This window comes from Cygnus atratus, chromosome 1 (genome assembly GCF_013377495.2).
Source record: "Cygnus atratus isolate AKBS03 ecotype Queensland, Australia chromosome 1, CAtr_DNAZoo_HiC_assembly, whole genome shotgun sequence".
Taxonomy (NCBI): domain Eukaryota; kingdom Metazoa; phylum Chordata; class Aves; order Anseriformes; family Anatidae; genus Cygnus; species Cygnus atratus.
In genome coordinates this window covers 53860166-53876680 of record NC_066362.1, presented here as the reverse complement: position 1 = coordinate 53876680, position 16515 = coordinate 53860166, and the positions used below count along the sequence as shown (strand labels likewise).

Genomic DNA, 16515 nt, shown 5'->3' with positions numbered 1-16515 from the left:
GTGGGTTGCCTAACCTGTTCCTGAAGACCACTAATGGAAAAACGCAGTATTATTGCAGAGAAATTATCCCAGAGCTTACTACTTGAAAACCTTTCTGAATGCCTAAACTGTATTTCCCTTCCTACAATTTATACTCATTATTCCTTGCCTTGCCTGCAATAATTACAGAGAACAACCTATTTTCTTCCCATTTGAGTTTATCCCTATACATTTGAAAACTTAGGTTCTCTCAGAGTCTTCTGCTGGATAAAATGAACAAATCCAGTTATTTCATCCTTCCTTTATAGATAACATTTCCCAGACCTTTGCTTGTTTATTCTCTTCTGGACTTTCTCCAGTTGATCTGCATTTTTCTTGAAGTACAGTGTCCAAAATTGGGTATATATTCCAGCCTAGGCTTTATCAGTGTTTCACAGAGCTAAAGATTATTAAATAAGACTTCTCAGTTATACGTGTCAGTCTGTTTGCCTTCTCTCGTGTGCATGAAACATGTAACGCTGTTTACTTGTGCTTGGCTCACAAACTGTGAAAGGTCTCTGATCCTCTTCTGCGGAGCTGCTCTCCAGCCAGGATTCTCCATCCTCAGTTCATGCCACTGGCTGGATGTACCAAAAGGCAGAAATTCTGCATTTTTCTCCCCACCCCCAACATTTCATTTCTCAACTTCTCCAGAATATTGTGAGCCCCCATCCTGCCTTCCTCCCAGTTTCCTAACCTGCCAGCTTAAAAAAATACACATGCGATTCCCTTGTTTAAATTGAATTACTGAAAGTAGTGAATAGTATCAGACACAGACCTTAGGGTCTGTCACCAAAAAGTGACTGCCTCCTCCCTATGGCAAGTGCCCCTCCCCAAATGGGGTGCTATTTAACTCAGTGTGAATCCTGACCTTGCTAACTGCACGACCAACCTCACTAGCTTTGCTAGCACAACTTGGGGGAGCCCCTGCTGACAATACACTGCTGCCAGAGAAAGAAGAACTTGTCAGACTACAACAGCAGGGTTAGCTGTTGCTAGTTTTTGTTTTCCATTATATGCAGGAAAACAAAAATTCCTAGTTCTCTGGTACTGAGATATTGAAGAATGCAGAAGAAATTTCCACCAGGCCCCCTTTCAGTTAGGTGTACCTTTGCCTGCCCTTCTGCTTTTGTCTGTACGTGATGTATGCATGATATTTTCATCCCCTATAAATTGAGTTTCCACTTTCTGCCCTCGCCCCTGCACTTGGGCCTGGGACAAAGCCTGCTAGCCCTCAGTTATGCTGACACAACAGTTTGCGGCCTCAGATCACAGTTGTTTTCAAAGAGTTATTTTAACCTGGATCGGTATGCTCGTTTACAGCCCGGCTCCACAAATAATTGTGTCAGCAAAACTGAGCAAAAGCTGCACGGGCAGCCAAAGCCAGAAAGGAGAGGCTGAGGCTGAAGCCCGTGCTGCAGCGGGAGCCCCCATGATGCTGAAGCATGGCCCCAGAGCCTGCAGACTGCCCCATCTACCTTGGGGAACAGCCTGAAGGAGCAAACGGCTCTCAGCACCACGTCCCACGCAGCAGGCATTACACGTGGCTTCCTGGGGGAATCGAAGGGATACCACCATCACCAGAAGTGTTTGGGACAGAGGTGTACATGGTTTTGTCGCACTCAGCCACGCGGTGAGTTGCAGCGCCAACTGCCAGGAGAACAAGCACCAGTTTTAGACGACCGACAGCAGGACACAAGTTTCCCACCACTGTTGGGCTGGCTAGCAAGGACCTCAGGAAGCTCCTACCACACACATTCCGGTTTTTTATTCTCTCTGCTACTTGCGGACAGTTCTGATGCTTCCTCACAGAATTCCTGAAGCGTTACGACCTTTGTGGTCACACCCTCAGCTACCAAGAGAAAGCTCCCTGGAGATGAGTGATGCAACTGCGTCGCGCCTCCACCCTGCTGCAGAAATGGTTGTTTGCAGCTAGGCATTGCAACTGCTGGCCTTCCGTCTGACCCCCAAAGTGAAGCAGCAGCTACACAGGAGCGTCTACGATGACAAATGCCTTTCATACAAAGCACAGAGATGGAAATCACTCATCCTTGCTTCAAGCTGATGTATTAATTCCTGTGAAACTAGGTCCAAAACTGCAGTGCTGAAGTTATCTTCAGTGTTCCCTCAGTCGAAGTCGTGTTTTGAAGACGATAATGTGTGAGTGAAGGGCGATACTGCTGCAAAGTGTCCAGGTGGTGCTGCCTGTAAGGAAGGTGACTCGGGAAATCAAGGCTCAGGAATCAAACCCAAATCTCCAATATAACGGCAGAGACAAAAAGCTGGGCAAAATGGTCCAAACATTTTCTGCTCAGGGCTTATTTACCCTGCAGCATACAAAAGTAAATTTACACCTTGCAAAGCTTTCAAGGACAGTCATATAAAGATACTTGAGTTCCTGTTACCCAGTGTGAGAAATAAGTGGAATCAGAACCGCTCTAAGAACGAAACATAGCAGAGGAAGGGGATGGAAGGATCCAACCGCTCAGAGAGGAAGGTCAAAGTAGCCATATGCTCTGCATTTGCTTCTGCAGTTGATGGAAGACAACAAGATTTGCAAGGAGCCAAATAACGCAAAAGGGTCTTCAGAGATCCTCATAGCTCAAGTGCCTAGGGAGGCTGCAAAACCTTCTGAAATCGGGTAAGATTTCAGGATCAGAATTGTCTATCAGACCTGTACACAGGGAAGAGACAGCAAGGGAGCTTTCCTTGGTCACACACAGTATCGAGCACTTCACGGACAACACAGGCAATGTTCTTCATAGGCAATATCTGAACTGCAAATCAGCTGGTCAGACGACAGGCAGTGTTTGTGGAAAACTACAGCTAAATTTGAAAGACTGAATCAAGTATCCTGCTTTTCACTTAGATCAGCTCATGAAGGAAAATTAAAATCTTTCTTTGCTATGTCAAAGAGAAGCTCATGTCCTGTCCAAAACCAACTTTAGACTAACTCAGAAAGGCAAGGCCTACCACTGCAGCTCTTCACCCCCTCTCTGAACCAAATTCTAGTTTCTCTCTCATGTTTACTATATGCTTTCGTAAAAAGATGAGATAAAGAGCTGCAAATATGCTCATGACTTCCTCTGTCAGTTCAGGGTGGGGCTCCCACCCTGAAGCATTTTGCGTAGCATTTGGTAAGACACACATATTTTGAACCACAGATCAAGGCTGTTGGCACTTTCTTCCCATTTGTCCTCACCCCACTTCCAAAAAGCATTTCTCAAAGCACGGAGGACAAAAGCATTCAAAAATTGGGTCACCAGCACGGAAGGAGCTGTCATCTTGCTAGCAGGGCAGCACCAGAGAGCAGGACGCTGTAGAAATATGAAACAGGTGGGAAATACACAGGTGATGAAGAGGTCTCCATCAGTACTCTTCTTTTTATTTAGCTCCAGTGAATTTCCCATTTGGGACACAAACCTGATCAAGCCTGATAATTCTTGCTGATTTCATACCCCTGGCATGGATAAAAACCCTTGCATTAAGGCTAAGATCTGAGCATCAATTTAAGGATCAGGAAAAAAAGCCCCAATCAGTAAACTGATTTTTCAAGCCCAGAAGTATGACAAACTCCGAAAATTCAACCACCACCAAAGCATGGCACCATAGTTATGGTGCCGTGGCGTTACGGAGACTCTCGTTACTGAGCTATCCCAAGCGGCAGCAGAAGACAGGCCACATGTTGTGGAAGCCAGACGTCCTGCCTCCTCGTGCCACCCCAAGCCCTGTGAGACCCCCCAAACCTGCTCCTCAGCCCCCCGAGGTGGGGCCGCCCTGGTTGCACAGCATCACACAGGTGGGACTGCGGGATGCTGCCCCAGCTCGGCCTCGTGGCTGTACCACAGCCATTCCTCCTTTAAGATCCAGCCGAAATGTCAGACTTTTGTTAGCTTCAGCAATGTGAAAAGCCTGCCTGTCACAGCCAGCGTGAAAGAACTGAGAGAAAACACAAAGAAGTTTCGAGGGCCAGGCGGAGTTAATTTGAACTGTCAGAGATCTGTGTAATTTCTCAGAAGGCTCACCCTCAGGAGGAGCAAAATGGAAATTGTCACCCGTGGTAACAGTTATCAGATCTATGAGTGACTTGCTACAGCTTCCAGTCCAAGAACATTTAGGGCAAATACAGATAATGTACAGCCCGCTCTGCGCATCCACAGTAATTCTGCGTTCAAAAGACATCACAGATAGCTGAACTGAAAAAACAAAGGAGATAATAGAAAGCTTCACTGCAATTATTATTATTCCACCTCCAAACTCAAGAGGAAAAGGGAGATAAGGAACTTCTAAGGGGAACCCCTCAATTTACCCATTCCTACACCAAACTCCATGCCTGTTTCTTGGATGGCTAATTGCCCCTTCGCAAACTCTTCTGACAGCTTTATGGAGAGCCAAGACGTGGGGCAGTGAGAAGAATAGGACAGACCATTCCCAGCTTCCAAGTAAGAATAAACCCAAACAGACAGTGGGAACGCGAAGGAAAAAGAATTGTATCGCAGACAAAGTTTTGCTCCCCTGAATTATTATGCTTCTCTTGCAAACAACCGTCAGAGTTAAATACATTATTGTTGCAGGGATCAGGGACTAAATGCAGCCTGCCAAAACCCTGAGCACAGCCTTTTCTTTCTGCAACTTCAGAAAGGACAAACAGCACATTTCCACGGCTAACACAATAAACTTTCCTGCTCCAACCATGTCTTATTAATCACAGATGATACAAGCGCGTGGAAAACAAACACATACAGCTATCTGAAAACATGAACAAACCAGGTGCTGTTATTAGGCCTCTTGCAACGAGGCTCTCAGCTTAAATCTACAGGCTCCCTTCTCCACGCGAAGCCTCAAGCCTTTGAAATCAGGCTTCAAGAGAAGAGATCAAAGTCAAAGAACGAGCAAATAACTTCCAGGAGACGAGCTGCAGGTAGATAATCAAATTAAAAGAAAAACAGTTACAGATTTCTGTGTGAGATGCCACAAACAGAAACACAGCTGGAAGTGTCCTCCACAGCTCTGTTTGTTTTACAATACCTGCTCAGTGTTCCAGTTCTGCTCTCAGAGCAGGACATCGGAGCAAAAGTCGCGCTGCAGCCTCTCTGTTTGAGATTTCATTCTATACACAATGAACCGGGAAATACAAGAGATTAAGTGGAGTAGTTAAATATATATCTTTAAAGTTCGATGGGTTTGGCTTTTTTATTAAAAAAGTCTGGGAGTAACGATATTCACAGAGCATACATTTGTTTTTAACTCCTTATCCTAAATGGAAGCACAATTTCAGCTGGTTCTGTTTGTGGGAATACAGTATGAGACAGAAGCAGCAGCAGTGGGCACAAGAGCAGAAACGAGGTGGTAGGGAAGTATAAATTTGTATTTTTGTTACTATAGATACACTTCCAAAAATACAAGGGACATCACTTCGACATCCTGATATGTAAAGAAGCAAGAGAATGCCAGAGCACGTTACACGGCACAGATACTTGAAGCAGGAAGAGCGCTTTGGGGGGACTAAAGCAATTGGTTTCTCTGCAATTCAAATATAACACTACAATTCTGAACTGGCTCCTGCATAGCCACACGGCAACATTTCCGAATTAATAAAACTCCACGCAGGCATAGCTGCTCATCTTCTATCACGGCCTTTATGTATAAGATGAAATATTGTGGAGACATTACGAATTGCACCTGAAGTCACCGACATGACTGCAGAACACTTCCTGTTGTGAAAAATACTGCACGTTTAGGTAACTGTCTGTGCTCTAACAGCTCACTACCTTTCCTTTCCTTGACATAGATCAACAGATGATCCTATTTAGCAATTAACACAGTTAAACAAATTTAAAAGCCACATGTTTTTGTTTTGTTTTGACAACATTTCAGTATGGTCTACTGTAGCTATTGTTCGTAGCAGGAATCAGGAGTCAACAATATCCACAAAGGACTGGCCTCCCTCAACTACTGCCCCATGCATTGTATTGAGAAGTTGCAAGTTTAAAATTGCAAACATTTTGCTTACTGAAATCAGTACCTCAACTGTTTTCTTGTAACGGATGCAGAAGGCCTCTTACAGGCTCTGCATATATGATTACTGATAGGCCAAAACATAAATGTGGTCTGTATCCTAGAATTACTTTAGGCCAAAACATAGCCTGTGTTCTCTATCTTGAAATCACTTTCTAAGTGTCCCCAGCAAGTGGCAACGCCTTTAGAATTAATTCTGAGCAATGTCTCTTGCCCCCTCTCCCCAGAAAAACACCATTTTTGTTTTAGAACAGATATTTACTTTTCTCCATTAACCTTATGGCTAGAAATAAAAAAGTGCCTAATGATATGAAAGCCTTTTGAGATTATGATTAACTGCCTGCTGCCTTACCCCCATTCCTAATCATGCAACATGTTTCTATTGAACCACCGTGTGCTCCCCTGGTGTGGTGCAGAGATAAAGTATATCCTCCTCAGGAGAGTCTGAAACCCAGCGGCACGGGATTCACAAATGTCGTATACCAAAACATTCAAGTAACCAACAGGCTGCATGTCCAAGCAGGAAACCGCACTGGAGCGTTGGTAATTCACACCTACAGCAAACCTCAGCGCGGCAGCCTGTAAAAACAGACAAATCAGAAAAACAGCACAAATTCCCCCCTTTCTGGATTCTATCCCGACTACAATCTAACTGCTCAGCATGAGGAGAGGCTCTATTTCCATTTATTGAGTGATTTGCACTAAACAGTTGCTGTGACAAGAGAAGACAAAATACTGTAAATCAGTACTGGTCCCAGCAGAGAGAGGTAACGCCAGATGCACTCCTGCATGAAGATTAGACTCCTGCATTTACATTAGACGTTAGGATGAAATTCTTTACTACGAGGGCTGTGGGGCACTGGCACAGGTTGCCCAGAGAAGCTGTGGGTTCCCTGTCCCTGGAAGTGTCCAAGGCCAGGCTGGATGGGGCTTTGGGCAACCTGGTCTGGTGGGAGGTGTCCCTGCCCGTGGCAGGGGGTTGAAACCAGGTGGCCTTAAAGGCCCCTTCCAACCCAAACCGTTGTAGGATTCTCTGATTCTCTGAACTGCCACAGTGAAGCAAGCACTAGCTCAGAGGGTTCATGGGATGAAAACCCCAAATTGCCAGTAGGAATTAGAAAGTTTACAAGGACTTGAGCTGAGTATTGTATGCTGGAGAGGACAGCCGCATTTTTTTCTTTTTTTAACATCTGCCTTCTACATACATTCACACACACTGTGTATATGGCATCCTAGAACCCAACTACACAGCCAAAGTGATTGCATGTGGGCTCAAAACTGGGAAGCAGCAAATACACCGAAGCAAGAAAGAAGCACATGGAAATCTCTACCTGTGCTGCAGCTCCCCTCCTCTTAGCTCTCAGTTCAGACAATGCCCTTTTCAAAGGCTGCCTCCATCACCTTTCACATATGCACAAAGCAATGCATAGAGCAACACAAAGCACATTCCCAGAAACAATTTTCAACTTCTGCTTCATCTGCTTGGTGAATCTAATGGTCACAACAGCAGCTTCCCTGCAGGACTGCGCCACACGAAAGCCTTAATTGGCTCTATTTTGTGTCTGCAAAGAGAAGCCAAAGATCACAGTCCCCGGCTGATAAAACAAGGGGCATGTGAAGCTTTAAAACAGGCACAGAAAACAAACAGAAAAAGCAAAACATGTTTTGCAAGGCAGAATATTGCTACACCGGCCAAATGGCTTTCCCCTAAAATTGTAGCTGAAGATACTTTCCACGTGTCTTTCTGCTCAGATGAATATTAGCTGTTGTGCTAAACATTCTTTTCAAGGGTGGAAAACTGGGCTTGTAATTCTAACAAAACAAAGCAAAAACCTTACAATAGCTGTAACTTAAATTTGACACTGACCGCTTCTGTCTGTTCTCCTACAGCAAGACAGGGTTCAGTTGAGCACTGAAGGAGTTTTTGTTTAGTTTGCATTTTAAGAGAATAAGAAAATCACTTCTGCATAGTTACAAAAAAAAAATGCAAATAGTCAAAGAGCTTTTCTATTGGCACTATCAGAAAATAGGCCAAAACCTGAATAAGTATGAAAACTCTCCTTGTTTCTAGATACAGTCCTAGTTCAAATCACAGGCATGTCCGATGCAGATGAAGACTTGCTTATCACCTCCTTCCTACAGGCAATACAGGATTTTAACCTTCAGCTAATGAATCCTGCTACTAGTAAAAGGTTATGCAAAGTGATAACAGAAAAGCAAGAAGAATTAATGAAGCATTAAACTAAATTATGTTGAGTCCTCCGTCACTGCTTATAAATGTTTTATTTCTATCTACAATACACTAATCCTTTAGTGAAGCGTAGCCCTGCTGTAGGTGGTTGGTGGGCTGGAAAGGTTACTCAAGCAAGATTAAGTGTACTTGGTATAAAATTGTTGAAACGTTTGCCTTTCCTCCCTATCGTATAAACAAAATTCCACATGGGAACAAAGAAAGCAATTCCCTGCTCTGTTTCGAACAAGCAAAGCAGGAACAGTGTGACTCTCTCAGGCTCTTTACTGTGAGCATCAGCTCCTTTACAAACACATATTCTCCCACTCCTCAGGTTTACGCTGTCCAAAAGCCTTGTGTGGAAGGAAGCCTGAAATACAACTTCTTATTTACAATTCACAAGCTCAATCCAAACACCACGTAAGAATGGTATTGCATTCAGGAGAACTAAAAGTACTGAAGTGAGCTTGCACAACAGATAGGTTTTAATGTAAAACAAGAACTTTTACTTCCTCCATTCTTGGTTCATGGATTTTTGCAGGTCTGTTTGGTGATGAGATCCAGGAACTGAACAGAATTAAAGGCTACATTCAAATGAACATCTGGGATAGCATAATAAAAGCAAATCTGCCAAGAAAAACAGTTGATACTGAGGAACTGACATCCACACTCTGTATGTGAAAGTGAAACAGGAGGTGGTGTGTCAGATGAGCCCTAGTCTGCTCTCATGGACCAAATGAGTACTAGCTGCAGGCAGAATATTCTTCAGTTTAGTTTCATCACAATTTAATACAACTCTCAAATTCTGTGAGCTTTTTGTGGTGCAAAGCAAGGTACAGCAGGCACGTGCAATCAGGAGTTTGACTTCAAAAGCACCTACCTGACTCAAGCTATAATGCTAATGTTAGGTACAACCATAACCACTGCAATTCTTTCAAGCATGATAAGGCTCTCCAGATGGGAAATACAGGCTAGAAGCCAACCAGCATTTCCCGTGGAGAGAGCACGCCAGCTCATTTAATTCAGCGCCAAATCATCCTCTGGATTCCCAGTTTTAATTTTTGTTAAATCATGATAAAGGGCTGTGCAGGGCTGGTTTCCTGAGTTACGAACTCAAGAGGGAGACATGGGGTCCGCTATAGCTATGTATAGCAGCAGATGACAGCGGAACAGGATAAGTACATAAATGCTTTCACAGACAGGGTTTACATGGTAGAGACATGAAAGAGTACAGGAGACCTGCACATTCTCAGTGGAAAGCTAAAATGTCTATTCTGAACGGCAGAAAGTAGGAGCAAAGCTGTTGTGACTCAGATGCCTTCAGAATGAACAGGAGCCTTAGTCATCTCCCGTACTTCTCAGGTTAAAAATGGGACTTTGCTTTAAGTATCACAATTTGTCTCACATCTGATCTTCTCATTAAAAATGGCCCAGACAAATAATGGTTTAAACATTTCCCTATGTGTGGTTATTTCCAGTTGGCAGGTATGGGTAAATGATACCATGGCTTGGAGAGAAATAATTTTAAATCATGTTTAGAGCAGATCTGCTAAAATGTTTTTTCTTCACTGAAGAAAGAACCTTTTAATGTGGTGCCAATGTTTTCGCAATGATATTTCACTGAGCATTCTTCTTTGGTCTGTCATGAAATTCACACGTAAGAGACATAAATGAAGCAATGAAGGGTACGAGTCTGCAAAGACTCGTTATTTAGGCTATATTTTAAGCAAATTTAAGACTGACTAATTACTCTGGGTGCCTTACTTGAATTACTTGAAAGGGCATCATTTTCAAAGGGCCTGTAAAACAGACCCCTCTCGGGAATCACAAGTTTGGCCAGCCACGCTTTGAAGAAAGCCAGTACTAAACATAACCTAATACAGATTTGCATACATATCCACCTACAGCAGAAGACCACAAAGAAGTCAGGAACATTTAGGAATATTTGCTTCTGGGAAACATTAGCAAAAGCACACAGCTACTGGGACATTAATCTTTCATCCAAAAGCAAGTAAGTGTATTCTGTAGAAACACATATATGAATTCCCCAGGTAAAAATAAGACAAGTGTGATGTACTACACCCAGACAGGTCAATCCTTCCTTTTTGATTTGGTAATAGAATTTTAAATAGGGGTCCCAGAAACATCTCGAGCATGTCACTACCTTCCAGAGAGCCACTTCAGCTGACAGAGGGGTGCTGACAGGTTCTCTTCATTCAGAGAGAGAGCTGACAGCCTAACCTTATGACATTAGCAAAGCCTAAGTCACATCGCTGTGTCATATTACAGCGTGCACCCCAAAAATAGAAGGAATGAGAAACTCATTACTACACTGTCTTCAAATAAGGTGTGTGAAGTGGGGGAGGAGGGAAGTTTTTGAAAGAAGGAAACATTTACCTGAGCCTCTGCCTTCTATTGAAGCTGTTAAGTGAAACTGAGAGGAACTCTTAAATGCTCGCTCTTTGGTCTTGCTTCGAGTTGTTACCTATAAGTCATTTAGCTCAGAAGTGTATGTGTGGGGTGGGAAACAAAAAAAAATCTTTTCTCCAGTGCTAACCTGACAGAGAATTTATTGAAGCTTGGCATTAAGGGATTTCCAATGTGTCTACCCAGACAAGTATATTAATGTTCTCTGGCTCTGCAGACTTAGTCTTCTCCTGCAAGAAGGGGACTGGCTGATGCCCATAGGTCCCTTGCTGGGTATATGTTCTAGCTACAAACATAAAACATGGCCCCTTGGTTAACATCTTGTAGGTGCTGCCAGTTTTCACCAGGTTTATGGAATATGTACATACAAAGTTAGAACTGCCTCTGAGGTCTGCAGAGCTGACAAACAAGAACAGAAACTGCAAAGGCAGGAAGCCTGTTAAAAGAGTGATTATCAGCATGCGTCAAGAATATCAGACTCTTCAAACATAGCATGGTCTTCAGAAGACTCTTCACTACGATCAAATACAAACGTTGTTTTGGAGTACGGTTACACTTGGAGCCATTACTCTGTTCCTCGGTATCAGAGGTGGCCCCGCACCTAGAGTACCAACGCTTCAGAAGGACAACATTTAGTGTAACAGGGTGGGGCTCTTCTATATGATGTTTTTCATCCAGGAACGGAGAATTAGATCTTTCACATCATTTGTGAAACCTGTCCCAACTCAAGAACAAGCATAATAACAAAAAGAGAAAGCGTTTAAGTGATACTCACGCGGCATGATCCCTTGGCTCACCAGCTCCTCCCGTGTGCGTCGCTGCTGGAGCTTCAACTGCAGCACTGCACAACAGCAGAGAGAGGGAAGAGAAGGAAACCCGTCAGTGCGAGAAACATCAGAGGACACATTTTCAAACGCATCTTGTTCTCTCCTTTGGATGCCAAGCCAGTAGCGAGCAGCAGGACGAGAAGACCTCCCTCCCACCCAACTCCCCTGCAGCACGCAATTGCAGAAGTAGCCGTAAGCAGCAAGGTTTCCGTATTCTGCTGCGGGCAACAAGGGGAGGAAGTTGCAAAGGGTCTTGGCAGGGTGATAAAAATCCGCAAAGCCAGGCCTGTTTCTCAATTCTTTCTACAGCTCCAAGTTCTTTCAAGCCATTAACATTAAAAAACAAACAGAGAAAAACGTTGTCTGACAGTCCTCCAGTAAAAGCAGGGACACCCCACCTGCTAATGACTCCTCAACACTCTAATTACAGATTAAATTGATATGACAAAATTGTTGGTCATTAAGCTTTCTCTAAATTACAAGACTGCCTGCCTTCCTCGGCACAGGAACTCTTCCACCTTCAGAACCATCTAATGAAAGTGAAATATCATGGGCATATCTGCAAGTGTCCTTGTTCCGCAGCAAAAGGAATCCCTTATCTCTAGTATGTCTCCAATTTATTTGAGTGTTATAGAACATATGCATTACCTGCATGAAATACAGTTATCTATTTTTTTCTAATGCAAATGGCTGGATTATTTCAACATTTCGATTATAACAACAGTTTCCATTTAAACTATACAATCAAAGCAAAATTCTCAAGATTGTTGTTACAAACAGTCAAAGACAACTTCCATATGAAAGGGACCTCGTAAAACCAAAAGCAAAATCCCATGAGTGGTGCGCACACACACACACAAACACACAGACACGTCGATTTGGGACAACCTGAATGAACACTCACTGAATCCCATTTGCAATCAAGCCTAAGCTCCTAGGTACACTCAATAGAAAACATTATAAAATTAATGGCATGGCATCTTCCGTGTTTACATTTCAGTTTCTCTGTCGAGTTTATGTCTGCTCTATAGTCCACATAACAGAGGTCCACACAAATGTAGTAGAACCACCAGAGAACAAAACTGCTCTACGGTCTAACTACACCATCTTATTATAACCCTTATGCTTCCTTTCTCGAGTACTTTTTTTCTGTCCGATACATTCATTTCTGACATTAGATCCGAATTTATACTGTACACTCCCTAAAGCAGAGATCAAAACACTTCAACAGAAGATGCCACTTCACCTACTTACATACATCACCACAGTTTACCTGTTTCCTGAAACCTCCTATTCGCAGTTTGCTTTTGAGCGAGATACACCTTCCAATAAGGCATCTAGTCTTCACATGAAGTTGACAGGAGATGAAAAATCCATCTCTTCTGTGGTTGCTTGCACAGTGGCTAATGGCCCGCACTTAAATGCTTGGATTTGTCTAGCGTCAGCTGCCATTGGCTCTTGACATTCCTTTTTTTGAAGTTTATGACAGTGTGAATATAATTCCTACCTCTGAAGGTACTTCTGTGTACAGTGTGCAATCAAGTTCCCTCTCTTCACTTTCTTGAGCCAAACAAGGATTTCTCAATACATGCATCCCAGGCAGGAAACTATTTTCTTCAGCACGGGGAAGGGAGAGAGGGAGTGAGCTAGAGCAGAGCACCACACGAATCCTGCGAGGGATCAGCCAAGAGCCCCGGAGAGGAGGAGGGAATGTAGAGGGGAAGGAACAGGCCCTCAGTTTGGCCGTGAAACTGCAAACAGAAGCGGTAGTCCCCAATTCTTCCTCCCACCCAGCCGTGCAATCTCACTCCTACTTTTGTGCCTGCATGAGGGCTCACACAGTCTCACGGCTGTCACAGAGCTCTTCGTTTGCTGGATTCGTTGTGAGGCGATCAAAAGCTGAAGCAGGTGCTGCCACATCTACAGCACCAGTGCCAGAAGAATGGATGGGACCATGGCAGACCTGATCTGATTCAACTGCAGGTACCACAGCAGCATGGCTACAAGTAAACGGACTTGATCAAGCAGCTTGCTGCAACCAAGTCTCACTCCCCGCATCAGCTCTCACCTTTGTCTGACTGACGGCTGGACCCACTGACGTGACAGCACACCCCAGCCAGAACTGTGAACAGTTTTCTGCCTGGTTTAGTGGGTTCAAGAGTGGGTGAGACTTCATTCGCCCAGCAGCAGCATGAAGCACGCAGGGTTTCAGCCCTGTCAGGTGACTGTACATTAAATCTCTCACTCTGTGGCATTTTCATCATTCTTGAGCCATTTGAGGGGCTCATTTCGATACCCTAAACTAGCACATTTCACTAAATGTACACAGACCGGGCACAGACCTATAGCATCTGTCACCCCAACTTTACATGCAGATAATCTCAGTATTACTCATTTCTCCCAGTTACACATCTAGCAATGTATTTGCTAGCTGTGTTTGCCACTGTGCTATTTACTTGCCAGGACCACCTACTTTCCCTACTTTTTCCAACTATACCCACCACCTACCTCAACAGCTTATTTACCTTTTCGCTCCCAGAGTCAAAGACTTTCAGGGAGAAACTCCCCCACACAGGTGTGGCCAGCATTTTTTGCTCCTTGGTGCATAACTCTGCACTCACCTGTATTTATGCACATTTTGCCCAACTATCGCAGTTTGCCTAAATGATTTAAAGCATTTTTTTCACTGTCATTAAGGTTATTTATGCCTCCACTAATCTTTGTTCCATCCACACCTTTACCAGCAATGCTCTTGCACTTGCTTCCAGACCACAATGGGCTGATCCCAACCAGAAACTCTCTCTTTGATTATTGTCAGCTCTTAAACCATTTAAGCACTACTTCATTAAATTCAAAGATACTCTTTAAAACCAAAACGTATTGCACCACTAAGTTAGAGACCTTATAAAAGTCTATTACACCCAGACAAAACCCATAAAAAACAAATTTCTAGTATCAAAACAAAGAAATTGTACTTGAGTGGACCTGTTCTTCCAAAACTGAAAAGCTATACAGCATGATTACTCTGCTCCTCTTATTCAAATTATCAAATTTTATTTATTTTTTCCCCCTAGAACTAGTAAGAGATTACCCACTATTTACTCACTTACACTTTTTCACTAGCAGTACAAAATGTTACTTCTCTTTCACTCTTCTGAGTCTCCCTGCTGTTACCAGATTTGTTAGAAATCAGTGTCAGCCAGACAGCCAGACTTCATCAAATGGCTTAAAACTTGCTTCCTGAGTTAAGCTTCCCTTATGATTTTTCTAAATAGAACTTATTTCTATATCAGTTACCATCTACTACCCTTTTTCTCTAGTCATTATATGCACCTTTTATTTTTAAACACTATGTCCCTTCACAGCAAGAAACTAGCAACTATCAAGAGGACTAAACTAAAGAACAGGAAAAAAATCATTTTCAGGATATTTTTAATAGCTATTAAGTAATTCTTGGGATTCATGTATATATCTTGAATGTATATGCATACATATTAAGCAGAAGTTATAATCAGAACATAATGCACTTTTGTCCCAACACAGTTTATTTTGGGAGGAGGGCAAAAAGGTTTAATTCAGTTCAGTCCTGAATTCATTTTGGCTTAAATAAGCACTTGGAGTTGCAAACACCATTTTGTATATTTAGGAGATCACCTGTTTACGTGTGCAAGTGTGTGAATCCTATATATAGATTAACAGATGTCCCAAGAGCCAATCCAAGGCTGTTGTACATGGAGCTCAGCCAAAGGTCTAGAATGACCAGAGAAATTCAGTTACTCAAAGACAGGCTAGGGTATAAGTTCTTCAATCACAAACCAACAACCTTCTGTTTCCTTTACCCCTGAACTTAAACTTTAAATTAACTTTCAAGTTAGAAATAAATCAGGTCATATAAAGAAGAGTATATATCTGCAGGCGGGAAAATAAGTTCCACACCGGGACTCTTTTACTTGTCTCTTTTCTTGAACTTGTGTCCCAGTCCACGAAACATTTTGCAAGCTTCATATGCTTGTCTGATTTTTCCACCCAAAAATGGGAATAACTGATTTATTTCACAAGAATGAAAAGCTGTGAAATATAATTAAAGTTGGACAAGGCTTCTAGGTCTCTAATGAACTCTTTCAAGAATTACTAAAACATTCCAGAGCAATCTGGAAGAGGGCTGTTGGCAGCACTTTAGAAGCAGCACTTGTGTGGGTGTGTAGTAACAGACGAGTAACACAGCAATACAGCTACTACCAACAGAGTTGTACTGTTAAAGAAATGTAGAAAGATGTGCTCATTTTTTGTTCGTCTTGCCATAGAACTGCATTAACACTGAACCCATAGGCACTGCCTACTGATGGCTGGCGGCAACTCGAGGCAGCACGTGCTTAACGTACAGAGGCTGCACCCACACGGACACTTAGGCCACAGCTCTAGTCACAGTGCAGGGGTGCACCAGTAGTAAGCAAGAACAAATATTTATGAGGAGCTAAATTTCTTTTTGCAGCCTGTCATCTAAATCTGTGACAGCAGACCTGCCTTTACACACACGTACCCGAAAGCCCTTTGCTGCTAAGCCACGCTTCATGTTTAATGGTGTGCCCAGGACTGCTGCTGAAACCCAGCTGCAGCCTCGGCATCTCAACATCTTAAAGAGAAAAAAATACCCTTGTCTTAGAGACTATGTCACATATCCTGGCAAGTTTACAACAACAAATTTAAAAAATATTTTGCATTTCCTGTTTTTTGAGACCCGGCAACGAGAAGCGCGCAGCTCTGAACTGCAGCCTGTGGTGAGGCCCTGCACGCGTTGGATCCCGACGTAGCGCCCAGGGCCAGTCAGTGGTCACATCGCTGCAAACCCCTTTCTTGTAAGGAATCCCCAAAGATCCTCACAGTTGCCCAAAGCAAGGAGATGCTTAAGTAGTGCTATAGGGGGTATTATGACACTGAGAGCCTGAGCAGCTGTGAGGAGCAGGGGGAGGACGGCTGCTGCGGCCCACTGGATAC

At 43.3% G+C, this 16515-nt stretch overlaps 1 protein-coding gene across 7 annotated transcripts in view; it reads right to left on the bottom strand.

Moving 5' to 3' along the window:
• MRTFA (myocardin related transcription factor A) overlaps window positions 1–16515 on the bottom strand; it is a 93481-nt gene that overhangs the window by 15374 nt on the left and 61592 nt on the right. For all 7 annotated transcript variants that reach the window (XM_035551697.2, XM_035551696.2, XM_050716608.1 and 4 more), the window contains one exon: window positions 11469–11534. In XM_035551697.2, the coding sequence (XP_035407590.1) occupies window positions 11469–11475 (7 nt within the window). In that variant the 5' untranslated portion in view covers window positions 11476–11534. The remainder of the gene's footprint in view (window positions 1–11468; window positions 11535–16515) is intronic.